At 48.7% G+C, this 16,477-nt stretch overlaps 1 protein-coding gene across 6 annotated transcripts in view; it reads right to left on the reverse strand.

Moving 5' to 3' along the window:
• Window positions 1–16,477, reverse strand: part of RREB1 (ras responsive element binding protein 1) — a 165,344-nt gene that overhangs the window by 11,647 nt on the left and 137,220 nt on the right. For all 6 annotated transcript variants that reach the window (XM_033113650.1, XM_033113651.1, XM_033113653.1 and 3 more), the window contains 2 exons: window positions 9,486–9,675; window positions 4,974–7,890 (listed from right to left, as the gene is read on the reverse strand). In XM_033113650.1, coding sequence (XP_032969541.1) covers window positions 4,974–7,890; window positions 9,486–9,675 — 3,107 coding nt within the window. The remainder of the gene's footprint in view (window positions 1–4,973; window positions 7,891–9,485; window positions 9,676–16,477) is intronic.

A 16,477-nucleotide genomic window follows, 5' to 3' on the forward strand; every position in this document is an offset into this window, starting at 1 on the left:
GCCCTCCACAACTAGATTGAAGATCAGGAGCTGCCGCTGAGCTTCTGGAGCAGCGGTTGGATGGCTCAGTTGGTTAGAGCGTGAGCTATTTACAAGGTTGCCGGTTCAATTCCCGCATGGGATGGTGGGCTGCGCCCCCTGCAGCTAAGATTGAAAACTGCGAACTGCGACTAGACTTGGAGTAGAGCGGTCTTGAAGAAACACACTGTTGGCCAATATTCCCCAATAAAATACTAAAAAAAAAAAAAAGTACTTTAATGTTGATGGTGCACCCTCCCAATTATTCCTGCTTTTGACTAAAAATTGAAAATAATATTTAATAATTACTTGGGCTCTGTTTTAAGGAAGCAGGAAACACTTTAAGATTTCATTGTCAAAAGGCAACATCATGGCTTTTCTGAGTGAGGCCAGATGACAGGGAGAGAACCGGGCTGAGAGGAAAACAAGTCAGAAGCTATTACTAGGAACTATGATAGGATTCTTGATTTCAAATAAAACGATTGGTTTCTTGCTTCTACCTATATTACATGACTTACTCTGTAATTTTCAAATTGGTAAATGTTTTCCTTTTACAGCTGGTTTGGTCAGGCTAAGGTCCCATGATGAAGATAATTCAATGACGACGAAGTATTGTATCAAATTAGGAAGATTCCCCAAGCTACACTAACAGAAGTCCTTAAAAGTTCACATGTCACTGCATAAGTCTTACACTTTAAATAGCAGTGCACTCTCCAGATTGTATGGACAGAGGAAAACGTAAGCCCTTTCAGTACTTTATAATCGTACAGGTTTCAAAAAAACTTGTTGACTGGTCATCTATATGGAAAGTACCAAATGATTTTATTTGGTAACTGCCACAAATTAATGCTTCAGCAGGGGTGTTCCAATTTTCACTCTCACAGAACAGTCAAGAAAGGACAAGAGAAATTTTATACTAGATGATATTATGTGGCAGGCACTGGGGCAACAGAGAGTAGAAGGATGAACGATGAGAATAAGGTACATGACGCGGCTTCACACCTCACACTTCTCTCCATCCTCCCTCCACTCGCGGTGAAGGTTTCTTTCTGTATCTGGCAGAGGTGCACACAGGGCTCGCTGGGTAAAAATGGCCAAAGTTGCCCCTCAAGAAAGTTAAAAGCAGACAAACACACCTGGTGTCAGAAGCGATTTCCACACTTAGGTTTGTACATCTTATTACCTATGACACCTGTGGCCTGAGAACAGTGGGAGGAGAGGTAAGTGGGGAGGGCCCCAGGCTGGTAAAGAAAAGCGGTGAAACCCACCGTGAGAAAGTGAGTGAGCCAGGATCCCAGAATGTCAGAGCTGGAGGGCACCTCAGACATCACAGGGTCCCGACCCTTTCATGTTGAGGAGGAAGGGAGCACAGGAGGAAAAGGTGAGGACAGGCTGGAAACCGACGGGCTGTGTTTTTCTGGCACTCACTCCCCGACCTGTGGCCTGAAAACACATGAGATGCTCTCAAGGTGGAAAAGGAAGGAACAGTGAACTGTCCTCCCCGAAAGAGCCCACACTGTCCAGACAGAGAAAGGTAAGGAATCAGGAAATGTCCCCGATCTACAGGACACCGTGGGCTAGGAGGAATGGGAGGAAAAAATTCAGCGGTGTGCAGAACACACTGGGTGATGTGAAATTGACCCCCGACGCCAGCTTCCTCGTAAGTCACAATTCCTAGAACCCGAGCCACGCAGAAAGGGCCGAAACCAGCTGCTCCTAACCCATAGCAACAGGGAAGCCCTGGCTGGACACGTATATTTGGTCTACTCAATGCTGCCCGTTTGGAAGGTGGGGGGGTCTGGAAGCATGTACGAAACCACGTACAGACATTATGGTAATCCATGCATTTGCTGAGTGGTTGGGAGGAGGCTGACTCTCAAGATACAGACACAGTTCACCCAAATGCAGTCCAAAACTAGACACTGCTCAGAGCTGCTGGCTGTACTGTAGCTAGATTTGAAATGCTACCAAAAAAAGAAAAAGGCTCTTTCCTGTGTAACACTGTTCACAGGATGATTTCAGAGTCCATCTCTAAATTCTATTAATTACTCTTACGTGTGAGCCTTAGTCTTATTTCAAAGTTTCTGAAGAGAGCATGTCTCAGAAAGCTGGGGAGTGGGGAGCTGCCAGCTCAGATTCTTCAATGGCAGAGCTGCCTACAGGAAAACACTGGTCTGTGGCAGAGGGGGTGGACGGGATGGTTCCCCAGGCTCTGTCCAGCTCTCGTGCTTGATGAATGGAAAATTTTCTAACACAGCACCAGACATAGCCAAGCGCTCTAGAAAATGATTTAACAGAGGTGATGCTGAGATTGTCGCTGGAAGCTGAAGCAGTGCCACAGCAAAAGAAGTTAACAGAGCCCAATGGGAGCCACCTTTACATGTCTATGCATGTGGCTACTACCATTCTATGGTCGTTCAATCTCTGTGTTCTAGCCTTTTCTCAAACCTCTTACCAATCTTCCACACTGGGGCATGCGAGGATACAGAGGGAGGAGGCACAGCTTGTGCACCTTCAGATAGAGGACCAGCAGCCACACCACCCTGGCCAGGGGGCAGCTGTAGGGGTCTTGACCCTGGCTTTGAACTCCAGCTCGACCGCTCATTGTTCATCACTCCCGACCATAGGCAAGTTACTCAGCCTTCCTAAGCCTCCATTTCCTCAGGACACTGCCCTCCTGGAGGGGACCGTCATAAAGACTGGCTCGGAAAGCTTTTCTCGAAAAACTCTGAATGTTTCCCCTCATGGGTCAAGGCCTGCAACCCCACTATAAGGACACAGCGTGACGTGACAGGATGTCAGCGACAGGACCAAAACAGACACAGCCATGAAGGAGTCCAGTAACTGTGAAGGGAGAAGTGGCACGACACGTGTCTATTCACACCCACCCACCCTAGCCCATCTTCAACAAACCTCCTACCTTCCTCACTGGGTTTCAGCTGCTACCAAATCTTAAACCAACCAGAAACTTTTGGCATTCAAAAGCCAGGCAATCGAAATGACTGGATTCACAAGGGGAACTGAACCAGGCATCTGCAAAGACAGGCAGAACTCCGGCCAGGCCAGTCCTCCGGGGCAGACGGGTTTGCTAGGAGGAGAACGTCCGGGAACAAATGGCCTCATCACATACACAGGATCTATCTACCAAGCACAGGAACCCCAGCTGGAGGAAGGTGGTGGGGAGGCTGGAAACAGCAGGGGGAGTGGGGAGGGCCAGAGCCACGCTCACCGTCAGGTCCAGACCATCTGCTTTCTGAAAAGCGGTAACAGAAATACTCACTTCTCCAGACTCTGCAGGTGACAAATAGGTGTCACCCAAAAAAGGACAGCAAGAGAGACTGCTGTGTGGGGCACCTTCCCTTTAAGATGCATCTCCTTTTCTGAACTGCTTTCTTCATTAGAAGTGTTACTTTACTTTGTCAGGCTTAATGGATTTCAAATGGAAAGAAAATGGCAGCCTGAAAATGTAGCATATACCTTACAAATCTAGACATTCTGGTTCCTGTTCAACGAGTCCACCGTGGACAAGCATGCCTGACGTACCACCGCTGGATCCCTGGATGCAAGGCCCCTGCACACCAGAGAAAAAGGCCGCACCTACACGGCAACCAGCCTTAGAGACACCCCACAGCTAGAGCTCCCCTCCCATGCCCTTTGTACGTTCCCTTCGATTTCCCCTTCGTAGAAACAGCCTTCCTCTGTGGGCTTCTCCGATGTATCAAGTGAGGACCAACCCTGAATGAAGCATTTCCACCTGGGTGCACCACACAGCTCATACCCATTTCCCACCACCCCCCTCACCACACCGGGCAAGCCTCCTAACCGCCTAGACTTAGCAACTAAAAATACAGGCTGCCCATCTAAATTTGAATTTCAGAGAGATACCAGGTAATTTTTTATCCCAAATACTGCATGAAAAATATGTACACTAAAACATTGTTTGTTACTTATTTGAAATTCAGATTTAATTGGCATCCTGTATTTTATCTGGCAATCCTGTTACAATACAATTCTTTATTTGGTTTTAGGTCCTATCTATTAATATCTGGGTTTTCCAAATATTATCTAAAGGTTACGGATCTCACCCAATTTCTCCTTAGTCCAATGGATATGAATCCCGTATTAATATTCAGTAATTTAGAATTAAGAAGAGAGTTGTATGGTCATTTGAACAACAGAAGTACCTGGTATAAAATTATTTAAAGTATATTTCTTACCTTAAACTTCTCTTTAAAAATGAATGTACAGAAACTAACATTTGAAAAACACTTTTGGGATATTGTTTTGGTAATTTAAGTCTGTTAATTAGAATATATTTATATTTGTGTGTTTCAACAGAACAGCTGACAATTTCAGTATAAAAACTTTTTAAATTCTAAAACTATTCATCACTGATTTTCACAATAAACAAAGATGCCACTACTTTAGTGAAATGAAAGATAACTGCAAAATTTGCAATATTTCCCTTTAGGAATACATGGCAGTCAAAAGAACTTCACAGAATGTTGAAAATTTTAGAAGATGCCTTGAGAACACCAGGATGCAATTCCTCCTCCTAATACCCTGGCCCAATACGTTGATACAAAGTTCCACTTCTCCCGGGCTGTCTCCCTTGGGTAACCAAGTGCATAATCTTGCTACCTTCTTCAGAAGGAATGGGGTGGATGGCAGTGAGTGATCCCATGGGCTTAGGACCATTTTTCAACCTAAAGACACCCTACTTTTCACACTTCCCTTCACCAGCAGCCCTCAAAGGGCTCAGACAATAGAAGGTCATTCTGGTTACCCGAGCACATGGCCCAACCCGGCAAGCCCCCTGCTTCTGAGACTGGGAATGGGGCCGTGGGAAAAGGGTCCCATGCTTTCAACCCCACCCCTCGCGCTCCCTCACCCGGGCCGGTGGCCTGCGAGTCTCCCTTCTGGGAAGCAGCACCCACAGCCTGGTGGGCCCTTACCAGTGTGTGTCAGCATGTGCCTCTGGAGGGAGCTAGCCCAAGGGAAGACGCGGGGGCAGTGGGGACAGTTGATCTTCTGCAAGCAGTTGGCGTAGGAGTTCCGCTTGGCCCTCAGCAGCTTGTCTTCCGGGGGGCTGCCTTGCTCTTCATCACTGGGTCCGTTGTGGTCAGCGGGGGCACCAGCCACCTCATCCTGGGCGCTGTCCTCCGTGGTCTGTAGAAATGGACTGAACTTGTTGGTGTCTGTGGTGGCCAGCATCTTCTCGATGCTGGCAAACTCCCCGCTGGAGTCTAGGTCTACCCCACCACTGCTGGCGCGGGGGCGGCTCCTCAGCCCCCTTTTCCGGCCCCTCTTCTTTGACAAGCCAGCTGGTCCCTGCTCCGTGGGAGAGGCTGCCTCTGGACTGTTGGCAGCAGGGAGTGGGTTGCTGGGTTCTTTTGGGCTGGTGGTGTCGGTGGAGGCGGTGGCAGCTTTGGGGATGGTGCCTCCTAAGCTGTCTGAAGCTGTGGTGTTACTGCTGGTGCTTGTGGGCCCTGGTTCAGCCACCTTGGTTTTCAGCAAGGTGGGGGCTGAGGACACGGATGAGATGATCTGGGCAATGGAGGCCAGTGGGGGTAGCTCTTCTGTCACGGGGGGCTTTGGCAAGAGCAGGGGGGGCTTGGGGCGCAGCGGCCGCAACAAGGCTGGACTGCTTATGAGGGTAGAGTTGCCCAAGAGGGAAGAGCTGTTGACAAGAGCTGATGAGTAAATGGGGACAGCAAGCTGGACGGAGCCCTGCAGGGGCTGAGCGTGGGCTTCCAGAGTGGTGGCTGTCAAGGCTGCTGCCGCAGGGGCCACAGATTTTTCCAGGATCCCACTGGGGCCCAAGGTCACTGGCAGGGTAGGGCACGGTGGTGGACAGGGAGAGGGTACGTCCCTGCTCTCGGCTTCCTGCTCAGGCTTCTTGGCTTCGCTGGGAGCAGCCAACTCCTTGTCTCCTCTCCTGAAGTTCTTGGGGATAGACAGGTCAATGGGCTCCATGGAGTAGTCATAGGGGGCCGAGGAAGAGGGGCTTAGGAACAAGGCCGCGTTTTCCTGCTTCACTTGGACCAGGGCCAGGCCCTTCTGGGAGAAGTCCAAGGGCTCATTGAAGTCCACTGCGAAGTTGCTAGCGGGCTCCAACTTGACCGAGACATGAGGCGGTGGCGGCTGGGTGGGGCCCCCATGAAGATAGCCATTCTGGGACTCCAGGAAGGTGGCAAGGGGTTTGCGCTCGCCAAAGGCCCCGGTCCCCTCCTCCATCCTCCCCGAGGCCTCAGCCACTGGGGCCTCCTTGGGGCCCAGGCTATCAGCTGCCAGGATGTAGTTCTCGATGTCGTGCTCGGGCACATGCAGGTGCTGCTTAAGGATGTGGTGGATGCAGTTCCGCTTGGCCGAGAAGGCGGCGCTGCACTCCTTGCACTCGAAAGGCTTGCGGCCCTTGGGGCAGCCGCCCAGGCCACGGCCGCAGTGCGTGCGCATGTGGATGCGCAGGGCGCGGTAGTGCTTCAGGTCCTCGCCGCACAGCCGGCACACCGTGTCCGGGGAGCAGAAGGCGTCCACCATCTCAGCCGCGCTGCTGGTCACGTACTCGATGTTCTTCTCAATGTCCTTGCGGGTGGCTTTGAGGTGCTTCTTGCGCAGGTGCCGCTCGCAGTTGGCCTTGACCGTGAAGGGGTAGTGACAGATCTTGCAGATGTAGGGCCGCTCGCCACTGTGCGTACGCAGGTGGCGGATGAGTGCGGCCTTGTCGGCAGCGATGTAGTCGCAGATGTTGCACTGGTAAGGCGAGATGCCCAGGTGGGAGCGCACGTGTGCACGCAGGACCCCCGAAAAGGCAAACACCTGGTTGCAAAAGCGGCAGGGGTAGAGCACCTTGCGCATGGCCGGCGATTTCTTGCTGCTGGGGCCCGTCATGATGGCTTTGAGGTCCCCCTCCGTTATCTCCTGCTTGATCTTGGCCTCCATGTTCAGGGGCAACAGGGCCTCGATGATGCTGTCCTGCTCCAGCTGCGTCTTCATCTCGGCCTGGCCTGGCAGATCCACCCGTGGCTGCTGCAGGAAGAGCTGCATGGCCGTGTTTGGCTGGGCCCCGGGCTTGGTCTGCAGCAGGTGGGTGCTGGAGGCCACTTCCACGGAGCCTTTGAGGAGCTTCAAGGGCGGCGGGGGCAGGCTGGGGCTGATGCAGCCCGGGGAGGCCTGCTGGGCATTGATGAGCGGCGGGGGCGTGGAGGTGGCCACCACCGTCCGTGGTGTGACCAGGGGCTTTGGCTTCAGAGGGGGCATGTGTTTGAAAATCGCCTGTAGAGGGGCCGCAGGGGCCTTGGAGAGAGGCGGAAGACTGATCTGAGGCGGCGCTGAGGCTGCCATCTTCAGGATCTGCTGGATGTCCGCCAGCTCGATGGCGGACTCCCCGGAGATGGGCTTGACCACAATGCTACTGTCGGGCTGGATGATGAAGCCCTTCTGGAAGGGCTGCAGGGACAGGTGCTTCATGCCCTCCTTGGTAGCCGGGAGCACCGTGAGAGAACCGCCCAGGGAAGCAGCTTCAAAAGGAGACAGCCTCAGCATGTTGGTGCAGCCAGGGTCCTGAGGTAGCTGACACTTGAGTGTCTGGAGCTGTATTGCTTGGTTGTCGTCCGGCAGGGGCTCCTCGGCCGGAACAGGCCTGCTGTCTTTGGTGTGCTGCAGGCCCAGCAAGGCCAGGAAGACCTTCTGCTCCAGGGCATCGCCAGACAGGCTCTTGGCCTGCAGTCTTTCCCGTCCCTGGTCCGCAGCGATGTGAGTCGGCTTGTGCAGGGCGAGCGAGGAGAGCATGGGGAACGCCTTGTCGCAGATGTCACAGACGAAACGGTGCTGCTCGCTGATGCACCTTCGCAGGTTTGTTTCACACCAGGCCTGCACGGAAGCCAGGTCAGCAAAAGCAAAGAAACACAGAGGAGGATTTAAAAATCATCACTAAACTGAGATGCAGAAAGACTTTATACAACTGCCCAGTACCCAGCCTTTGTCCATAACATTTAAGGAGCTGACCTTTCCCTGTTTGCTAACTCCTGGACTGAATAAGGAAAACCATAAAGCATCTTAAGAATCAGGTTTGCCTGATGAAGGACCAACTCCCAGGGTATCTCGGCAGAGAAGCATGAAGTATGGTTAAGTAATAACACCACGAAGGTAGGATTTGCTTTTTAAAAATGTGTACCCTGCAAAACTAACTCTTGGGGACTACCTACCTGCAATCAGCTACTTCTGTTGTATCTGAAAAGAGGGCACTGCCTGAGAAGGGCACGCATGCGGGTGCACCATCTGGGTGTTATATGAGTGTACACATATGGAGGCCTACATATGGGTGTATACACATGCGATAATTCACTGAGCTTGAGACTTAGGCATCTGAAGAATTTCACTGTTGATACCTTCTATTTCAATTTTTAAAAATTGGAAAAAAATAGTTTGAAAGTAGTTTTAGCAGGTGCTTATAAGCAGAGAACAAATATGGCTCAGGTTAATAATAACCCAAAACATTTTAAATAAAAACTACAATACTGAAAATATTTAGCTGTAAGGCCAATTAAAGCTATAATATAATTACAGAAATATTTAAAAAAATACAAATTCAATTCTGATAGGGCTGGGTGGAGGTGGAAAACAATTCACAACTTTAAATCCAAATGCCCAAGAATGGGCAGAAGTACTGATGAGCTCGACTCAGGAGCAAGTATGAAATTCAACACAAAATAAAAGGCCATCTACACTTCTCGACCCAACAGCCAATAAAGACTAAAAGGGCCAAGCTGAATTTCAAGAGAAAAGTTGTTATTAAAAAAAAAAGGGGCCGGCCTGGTGGCTCAGGTGGTTGGAGCGCCGTGCTTCTAACGCGGAGGTCGCCAGTTCGATTCCCACGTGGGCCACTGAGCTGCGCCCTCTACAGCTAAGATTGTGAACAACAGTTCTCGCTGGAGCTGGGCTGCCGTGAGCAGCTGGAGGTTGGCGTGAGTTGCCGCAGGCTGCTGCAGGCTGCTGTGTGCTGCCGTGGGCTACCGTGTGCTGCCAGGAGCGACTGGTGGCCTGCAGCCAGTGTGAGTGGCCTGCAGCCAGCGTGACTGGCCGGCAACCATCGTGAGCGGCCGTGTGCTGCCATGAGCAGCCGGCAGCCAGCATGCATCGTGAGCGGCCCGTGAGAGCTGCCGTGAGTGGCCGACCAGCGACCGGCAACCGAATGCCTCAGTGGGGTGGGGGTGGAGGGGGCTGCAAGGCTCAGAACACCAGCATGGGCCAGGGAGCTGTGTCCTACACAACCAGACTGAGAAACAACGGCTTCAAGTGGAGGGGGCGGGGGAAGTGGAAAAAGGGGGGAAAAACAAAAAAACAAAAAACAAAAATCCCAACGGACAACACTTTAATTAAGGAAAGGAAACATCAGGGTAAGGAAGTTTAGTCCATCTATGCAGACTGTGGAGGTAGCTTCCAGTTCTCCTGGTCGATCAGCATACCTGAGAAATCCAAGGAAACTTCCTACAGGAGAAGTCAGTGAATCCTAAGTCATGGAAGCCAGCAGGAATGGAAGGGTTGTTCTGGATGAAAGGCCTTCCCATTGCGTCTCTGGGAAGCTGTTTGTGGACAAGCGCATTGTGGCGTAGCAATCCTCGATGTGTCCGAAAGGTGACACAGCAAATGTCACATCTGAGAGAAGAAAGGGACAGGATATAAGGAGGCTGCCAGGTCAGAATTTCCACTTGTCCATTAGTCTTATTATATTTTTTTGTCGCTTCATTTATAAATGAAAATAAAATGATGTAACAAATCATTATAATAAAAATGTTATGACATCAAGAAAACAGTCTGTTCACAGTTAGCAACAAAACTCTTGCTTTAAAAATGTATGTTCTAGCAACTTCTGGATATCCAATCTCTGCAGACAGCACAAGTGCGTACGAGCCACTGTCACAGCCTACTTGTTCTTACCGGAATAACATCACATAGAGTGATCATTTCAGAAGTTTTCTCCCTCCCTCTGCTCAATGGGTTCAAAGCATCAGAAGTGTTTAAAAGCCCAAAGGCACACATTTACACAGCATCTAGAGTAATCACATCAGCATCCCTGGTAACTGATCAGGATAAAATAATAATCAAATTCTCCAACTGAAGTAGTAGCATGTGACAGTGATTATGTATTCAATTCTGATATTGTTATCATCAGCATCTGAAAAATAGCCATAGCTCCTATCCACTGAGCTCATACAGCATGCAGGACACCCCGTGAGGCAAAGCGCTTGGCCCTGGTATCCTGGCGGGCGGGTATCCTGACCCTCACCTTACAGGTGAAAACACTGAGGCTCACGTCACACAGCCAGTATGAAGCAAAGACAAAACGTGAGATCTGTTCATACTCCCACCCTCACCTATCACCAGGCTGCTTCCCTTTTCTAGAAAAAGACCTCACAAATTCAGTCCCTCTAAAGATCATCATGTTTCACTTTAGAGAGGACATGCTCCTTCACCTCCTTCCCCCAGGACACTGTGTCCTGGGCCACACAGATGTGTAATAAACTCCACTTTTCACACCAATGTCGTCTTCTAGGTCTGTGCTGAGAACCACCATCTTGAAAACCATACAATCATTAGGATATTACCAATATCCCCTCGACGGGCACCATTACAGTAGCCACAAAAGCCACATGTGGCAGATTAAATTTCAAGTTTCCTCAGTCACGTTAGCCTCATTTCACGGGCTCCGCTGTGTCAGGCAGTGCAGACCTAGCACATTTCCATGGCCCCCGTGCCCTGTGCCAAGCATCATTCCAGTATTGACACATACAAGCGCATCTGCCACTCCCCAAACCTCTAAGGGAGGTCCTACTATTGTTTTATAGAGAGAGAACTTGGGCGCAGAGGGGTAAAGCAACCTGCTCAAGTTCACACTGCACACACCTTAATGGAAACTTTTTTTGCTTTGAAATTCTTCTCTGGAAATAAAGAGATAACGAAATCACCTGTGAAGCAGCTGAGCTCATTTTCATCTGGTGATGAAAGAAAGAAGTGCCAAGTATGTGCAACTCTGCCCCCCTTATCACGCTGTGGCAGGACACAGCCAGCGCAGCCCTGCCGTGTCTCTGCCTCTCCCATCTCCACTGCTAACGCGGCCCCATCTTGCCATCAACGTTCCTGTCATCATTCACTTACATGTAGAATACCAGGTTCCTCCGAGCCACTCAAAAACGCAAAACTGCTTTTGAGGGAATTATGCTTAAGCTCACCAACTGCGATAGAGGCTCCAGGGGCGCGATGGCTCCAGAGAGCCCCAAACACCTTCAGGTAATCAAAGTTCTCTCAGCCAGGGGCCCAGCCAGTGCAGCTTCCTTTCCTCTCCTGGCCCTGCTCCCTGGCAATCCCTTGCATGTAGGCCATGCTCTTGGGGGATGAACCCCAAACCATAGGAAACATTCCTTGCCAAAAGTACCAGAGGGCTAAGAGACAGGTAGGTAGGGAAGAAAAATGGTTGCAGCCACTCTGGGGGAGGCTCTCTTTGTGGCAGAACACATTCAAGTTCCACACACATGCTCCGGGGCGGCTGCCACCCTTGGAGCCTCACGGCTGCTCTGTCATACTGCCCTTGTTGAGTGCTCTTTCTCTTCTAGCACCCCGACTTTAGTCCTCCCACGCTCAAGTTCAACTGCACACTTCATATACTCACCAACCAATCACCACACCACCAGTCAGCTGAAAGCTCTGTACTGAACTGAAAGGACAAGAGAAACATCCGAATTGGGGAAATTTAACACTAACCAGATATCAGATGATATTAAGATATTACTGTTAATTTTTTAGTTATGGTCATATGTTGGCCACACTTTTTTAAAAAGTCCCTTTCCTCTATAGATATAGAATGAAATATTTATAAATGAAATGTGTTGTCTGGGATTTGTTTTGAAATCTGGGGCAGGGAAGAGATGAAACACAATTGGCGGAACTGATAATCCCTGCAACTGGGTGGTGAGTGTATGGCCGGTCATTAGACTATTCTCTCCACTCCTGCTCATGTTGGGAATATTCCTTAATACAGTTAAAAGAAATCTCTCATGACAAATGGCTAATGAGACTGGGCTGACTTTTGCCTCTTTCTTCAAGTTTCAACAATGTCTACTATCTGCTGCAGGTCCGTGTGTGGGGTGTGCGTGTGAGGAGCCTCAACTTATAAAAACTCTACAAGAGAAGCCCCTACACCGAGTCTCATCGTGGCACAGGTAATGTGAAGGAGCGCATTTCTCCAGCAAACGTACTGGACAATCAGAACCTCTGCGGAACAGTGAAGGGGCCAGGGGGCATGGGATTCACAGGCTGGCAGTGAGCCACCTCGGTTAGGGCGGACTGGGGGGCAAGCCTGTAGCCCACCGAGTGTGGTGCTTTATGAACCAGAGCTACTTCAGATTTTTTTTCTCCCTTCCCCTCTGTCCTGTTGGGGGCATGAGCGGATGAGGTTTGGGGAGCTGTGGGAGATGGACGCGGTGTGTGCCTTCCCTAGAAGGTGCGACTAAGAGAAGGAGGTAAGGAAGACTGGGGCGGGGGCAAGGCGGTAGAGAGCTGTCACCCAGTCGTCCTACAGACACCTTCCACTGGAAGTCTGCACTAACTCATACTTCTCGGATTCTAATTAGCAGTGCCTATATACATTTTGCGTAGAACATTGGCAGAGTGTTTCAAATGAATGCTTACCAGTGCCAGGCACTGTCCTGGCTGCTGGCACGTTTCAACCAATACTGAGACGCATTTCATCCTGATGGCGCAGTGCGACAAACAGCATTAGTAAGAATCAGTGACAGTGGGATTGTTCCCTCACACCCGAAGGGGAAGGCCTGTCCTAGCCCACCTTTTCCCTGTGAAGACAGCAGGGCTTCCTTTGCCTTGGAGGGAGGGGCTAGGTAATTAAAGTCAGGTAAAAGGGGAGAGGGCGCTCAGAATTCATACACACCTTAAATATTTTACTTAACCTATACAGTTAAATACACACAGTTGATCCTCATGATTTGTGGGTTCTGTATTTGTGAGTTTGCCTATTTGTTAAAATTTACTTGCAACCCCCAAATCAGTACTCACAGTACTTTCTCGGTTACTCACGGACATGCACAGCATGGGGAAAACCTGAGCTGCCCTATGCACACACGCCCAGCTGAGGTCGCAAAGGAGACGCTCTGCCTTCTCTTGTCAGCTCTCATGCTGTAAACAAGTGTCTTTCACAGTCTATTTAGTGCCACACTTCTATATAATGCCACAGTCTATTTAGTGCTTTGTGTTGGTGGCTTCGCTGTTTGAAATGGTCCCAAGCGTAGTGCTGACGTGCTGCCTAGTGTTCCTAGGTGTAAGAAGGCTGTGACGTGCCTTATGGAGAGCAGACGCGTGTTCGATGAGCTTCGTTTGGGCATGAGCTGCAGTGCTGTTGGTCATGAGCTTAATGTTAATGAATCGATAGTATTTATCAACCAAGGTGCCTTTAAACAGAAACATATGAAACAAGGTGATGAGTTGATGAACACGCTGTGACCCTGTGTGTCCCCGGGAACAACGGCCCAGCAGTCTGTGTTCAGGGTGACTTTATGGAACACGACTACTGTGTCTGACAAGATTTGGCTGGACAGCCACCTGCCCACTCACGTTTGAGTCTAGTTCCAGGGTCACTGTCATCGCGTGAATCATACTCATAACATCTTTGATTTCCAGTTTTAGACCCTTTAAGGTAGAGCAAGAACCTAGACTTTTATAAACCAAACTAAATCAGAATCCTAGGTTTTTATGATTGTCTCTCTCAACTGTTCATAGGCATCTTGTCCATCCTCAATTTTTTTTTTTTTAATAATAAATTTTACTGGGGGATTTTGGGCAACAGTGTGTTTCTCCAGACCTCATCAGCTCTAAGTTGCCGTCCTTCAATCCAGTTGTGGAGGGCGCAGCTCAGCTCCAAGTCCAGTCACTGTTTTCAATTTTAGTTGCAGGGGGCACAGCCCACCACCCCTTGCGGGAATTGGACCCACAGCTTTGTTGTTGAGAGCTCCTGCTCTAACCAACCGAGCCATATGGCTGCCCCTTGCCCACCTTCAATTTGACAGGGGAAAAAAAAAAATCCAAAAAACCCGAAAAAACAAAAAACAAAACAAAACAAAACAAACTGTCCAATTTGGACTATAAACAAGTCTGCCTAACTTAGTTTTCAGAGACTATTCTTTTTTAAAAAAAACAGTATCTCGTTGGCTTATATAAAATTTAATGAAATTATAGCAAATAGTTACAAGTGTCACTGACATAAACAGGTTGGGAAGAAATAATACGGATTTTTGGTAGCAGGTAAGCGAGCTGTAAAAAGTGAGCAGGTAAGACCTGAGAAGTGGACTGCAAACTTTGGGAACTGTACTTGTAATTAAAACATTTTCGAGCATAAGTCCTTGTATTTGATGTTTAACTGAGAAATGTCTATTGTATCTGATAAGTATTTACATACACACACATATCTGCACACACATATAATATGCCAGGTATATTATAAAATGTAAAAATAGAAATTTTTAAAGGGCAAGATACAGAGAAAGTTATTACTTGTTTTTGTATCCCCCAGAGTTCTTTCTGAACACCCTCCCCCTTTGAGACAAGTGCAGCCTGTTGGCCATAAGAACTCAGTGTGAGGGGCATCATAAATAGGTTTTATAGACACAATGGAGAGGCTCTCCTAATAATCAGAACTTGCTGCACTCCTACTGTAGCAATTAATGTTTAACATCATGTTTTCATCACTTATTTCTACACGTCTAGCTCCTTTATTCTCTAGTTCAGTTGCAAATCCCTCGTTTTTGGCATTTAGGACAGTTTCACACTGATGAGGGGCTCAATAAACACATGGCAGAACGAACCAGCGCCCACCCCAAACCCGTGTCCTCTGTGGAAGGCAGTTGTGGAGCAATGTGGGGATGGGCCCAGGGACCACAGGCACTGGAGGGCAAGCTCAGATTGCGTGACCTTAGATGACTTATTTCATTTGCATTTCAGCTGCCTGCTATGTAAAATTTCCCAAACATGCATGAACTAAGAATCCCCTCATGACCTGTTAAGAAACCAGAATCCAAGTAACTAGAGAATGGGTCCCGAAATCTGTATGTGAACAAGCACACCAGGTGATTCACAGTTAGACAAGTTTGGAAAACAAATTATAGTGACAAGTGAGAGGATCTCGAATCTATAAACACCTTCAGCTACAAGCCTGTGTGAGTTCCTCATCCTTCCTTCTCTAAGCCTGTTTTCTTTCTCATCTACAACATGGGGATTTTTTGAGTTACTCTGAATAACAACAGATAACAAAATGCTTGGAAAACTGCAGGTGCTATTCCAAATGCAGGAAAATGGAATTTTAATTTCAAAAGGATGTGTTCTCTCTTTTCACTCTCAGGAACTTCCCCAATGGTCTCTACCTCTATCTAGTGTTTAATCTTGAGACTTGTGGGGAGAAACGTGTGTTGCTCCTGGTAAACCCTCTGTCCTACATACAACATCTGCTTCCTCACCACGCCCGCCTCGCCTCCCTGGAGCCACAGCTCACCAAGAGAAGTGTGTACCTTCCCAGCCTGCACACCCACTCCAAGCCTTCTAATAACGTCTAAATAAGGCCCTAGATCTACAACTTCACACCTCTGTTTTCATGGGATTTCAACCAAGGTGTATTCCTGTTTCACTTCATAAAAGATATAGAATGTCATCTCACAAACAAGCAGCTCGAAAGCAGCAGAGAAAAAAAAATCTGCTTTGAAACCAGAAGAACATCTTGAGGCTGGTTAAAAAGAAACACACACACACACACACAAAACACCCACAGAAAAACAGTGCCTCCCATCTCATACTTGGCACCTGTTGACAGACCTTAAATAAAACCAGTGTGGAAACCCATCACACAGGAACATTTAGATTGGCCTTTGTCAGCCACAGACATTCTCCTTCAACCAGCCCTCCCAAGGTCCAAGGAAGAATACTTTGCAACTTTGTTTCTAAGCAGCTCTTCAAGGACAATGAAGGTCATTGTAAATCTGTAAGCAATGCTGCTGGATGCAGAGCCTATGCGGGCATCCATTGGTCATGGGGTATTTGCTAACTGCGCGTGGGCCTGTCAGTCTTCATTAAGGCCACAGCCATTGGTCTGGGTGGTCCCCACAACTCTCCCCTTACTCCTAGTCTGGGGGAATCTCTCAACTCTGCCAGGAACTTGTGAACAGAATGATTGCAAAATATTTCAATGGAGTAGAACTGTATCATAGGAGAGGGGAGGATTTCATTCTGCAAGTGATTTTGACAATGTGCCAGAGGGAAATTTTACAAACCCAAGGCTGCTTTCTGATTTTCTGGCACCCTGAGATGGCCCTCTGTTGGAAACTAAGGGTAACTGCTCCAAAGGGAAACTAACTGCCTTAAGACAAGTACATTTGGGACAAAGTGTATCTAACTGAAGGATTTA

This window comes from Rhinolophus ferrumequinum, chromosome 9, assembly GCF_004115265.2.
Source record: "Rhinolophus ferrumequinum isolate MPI-CBG mRhiFer1 chromosome 9, mRhiFer1_v1.p, whole genome shotgun sequence".
Taxonomy (NCBI): Eukaryota; Metazoa; Chordata; class Mammalia; order Chiroptera; family Rhinolophidae; genus Rhinolophus; species Rhinolophus ferrumequinum.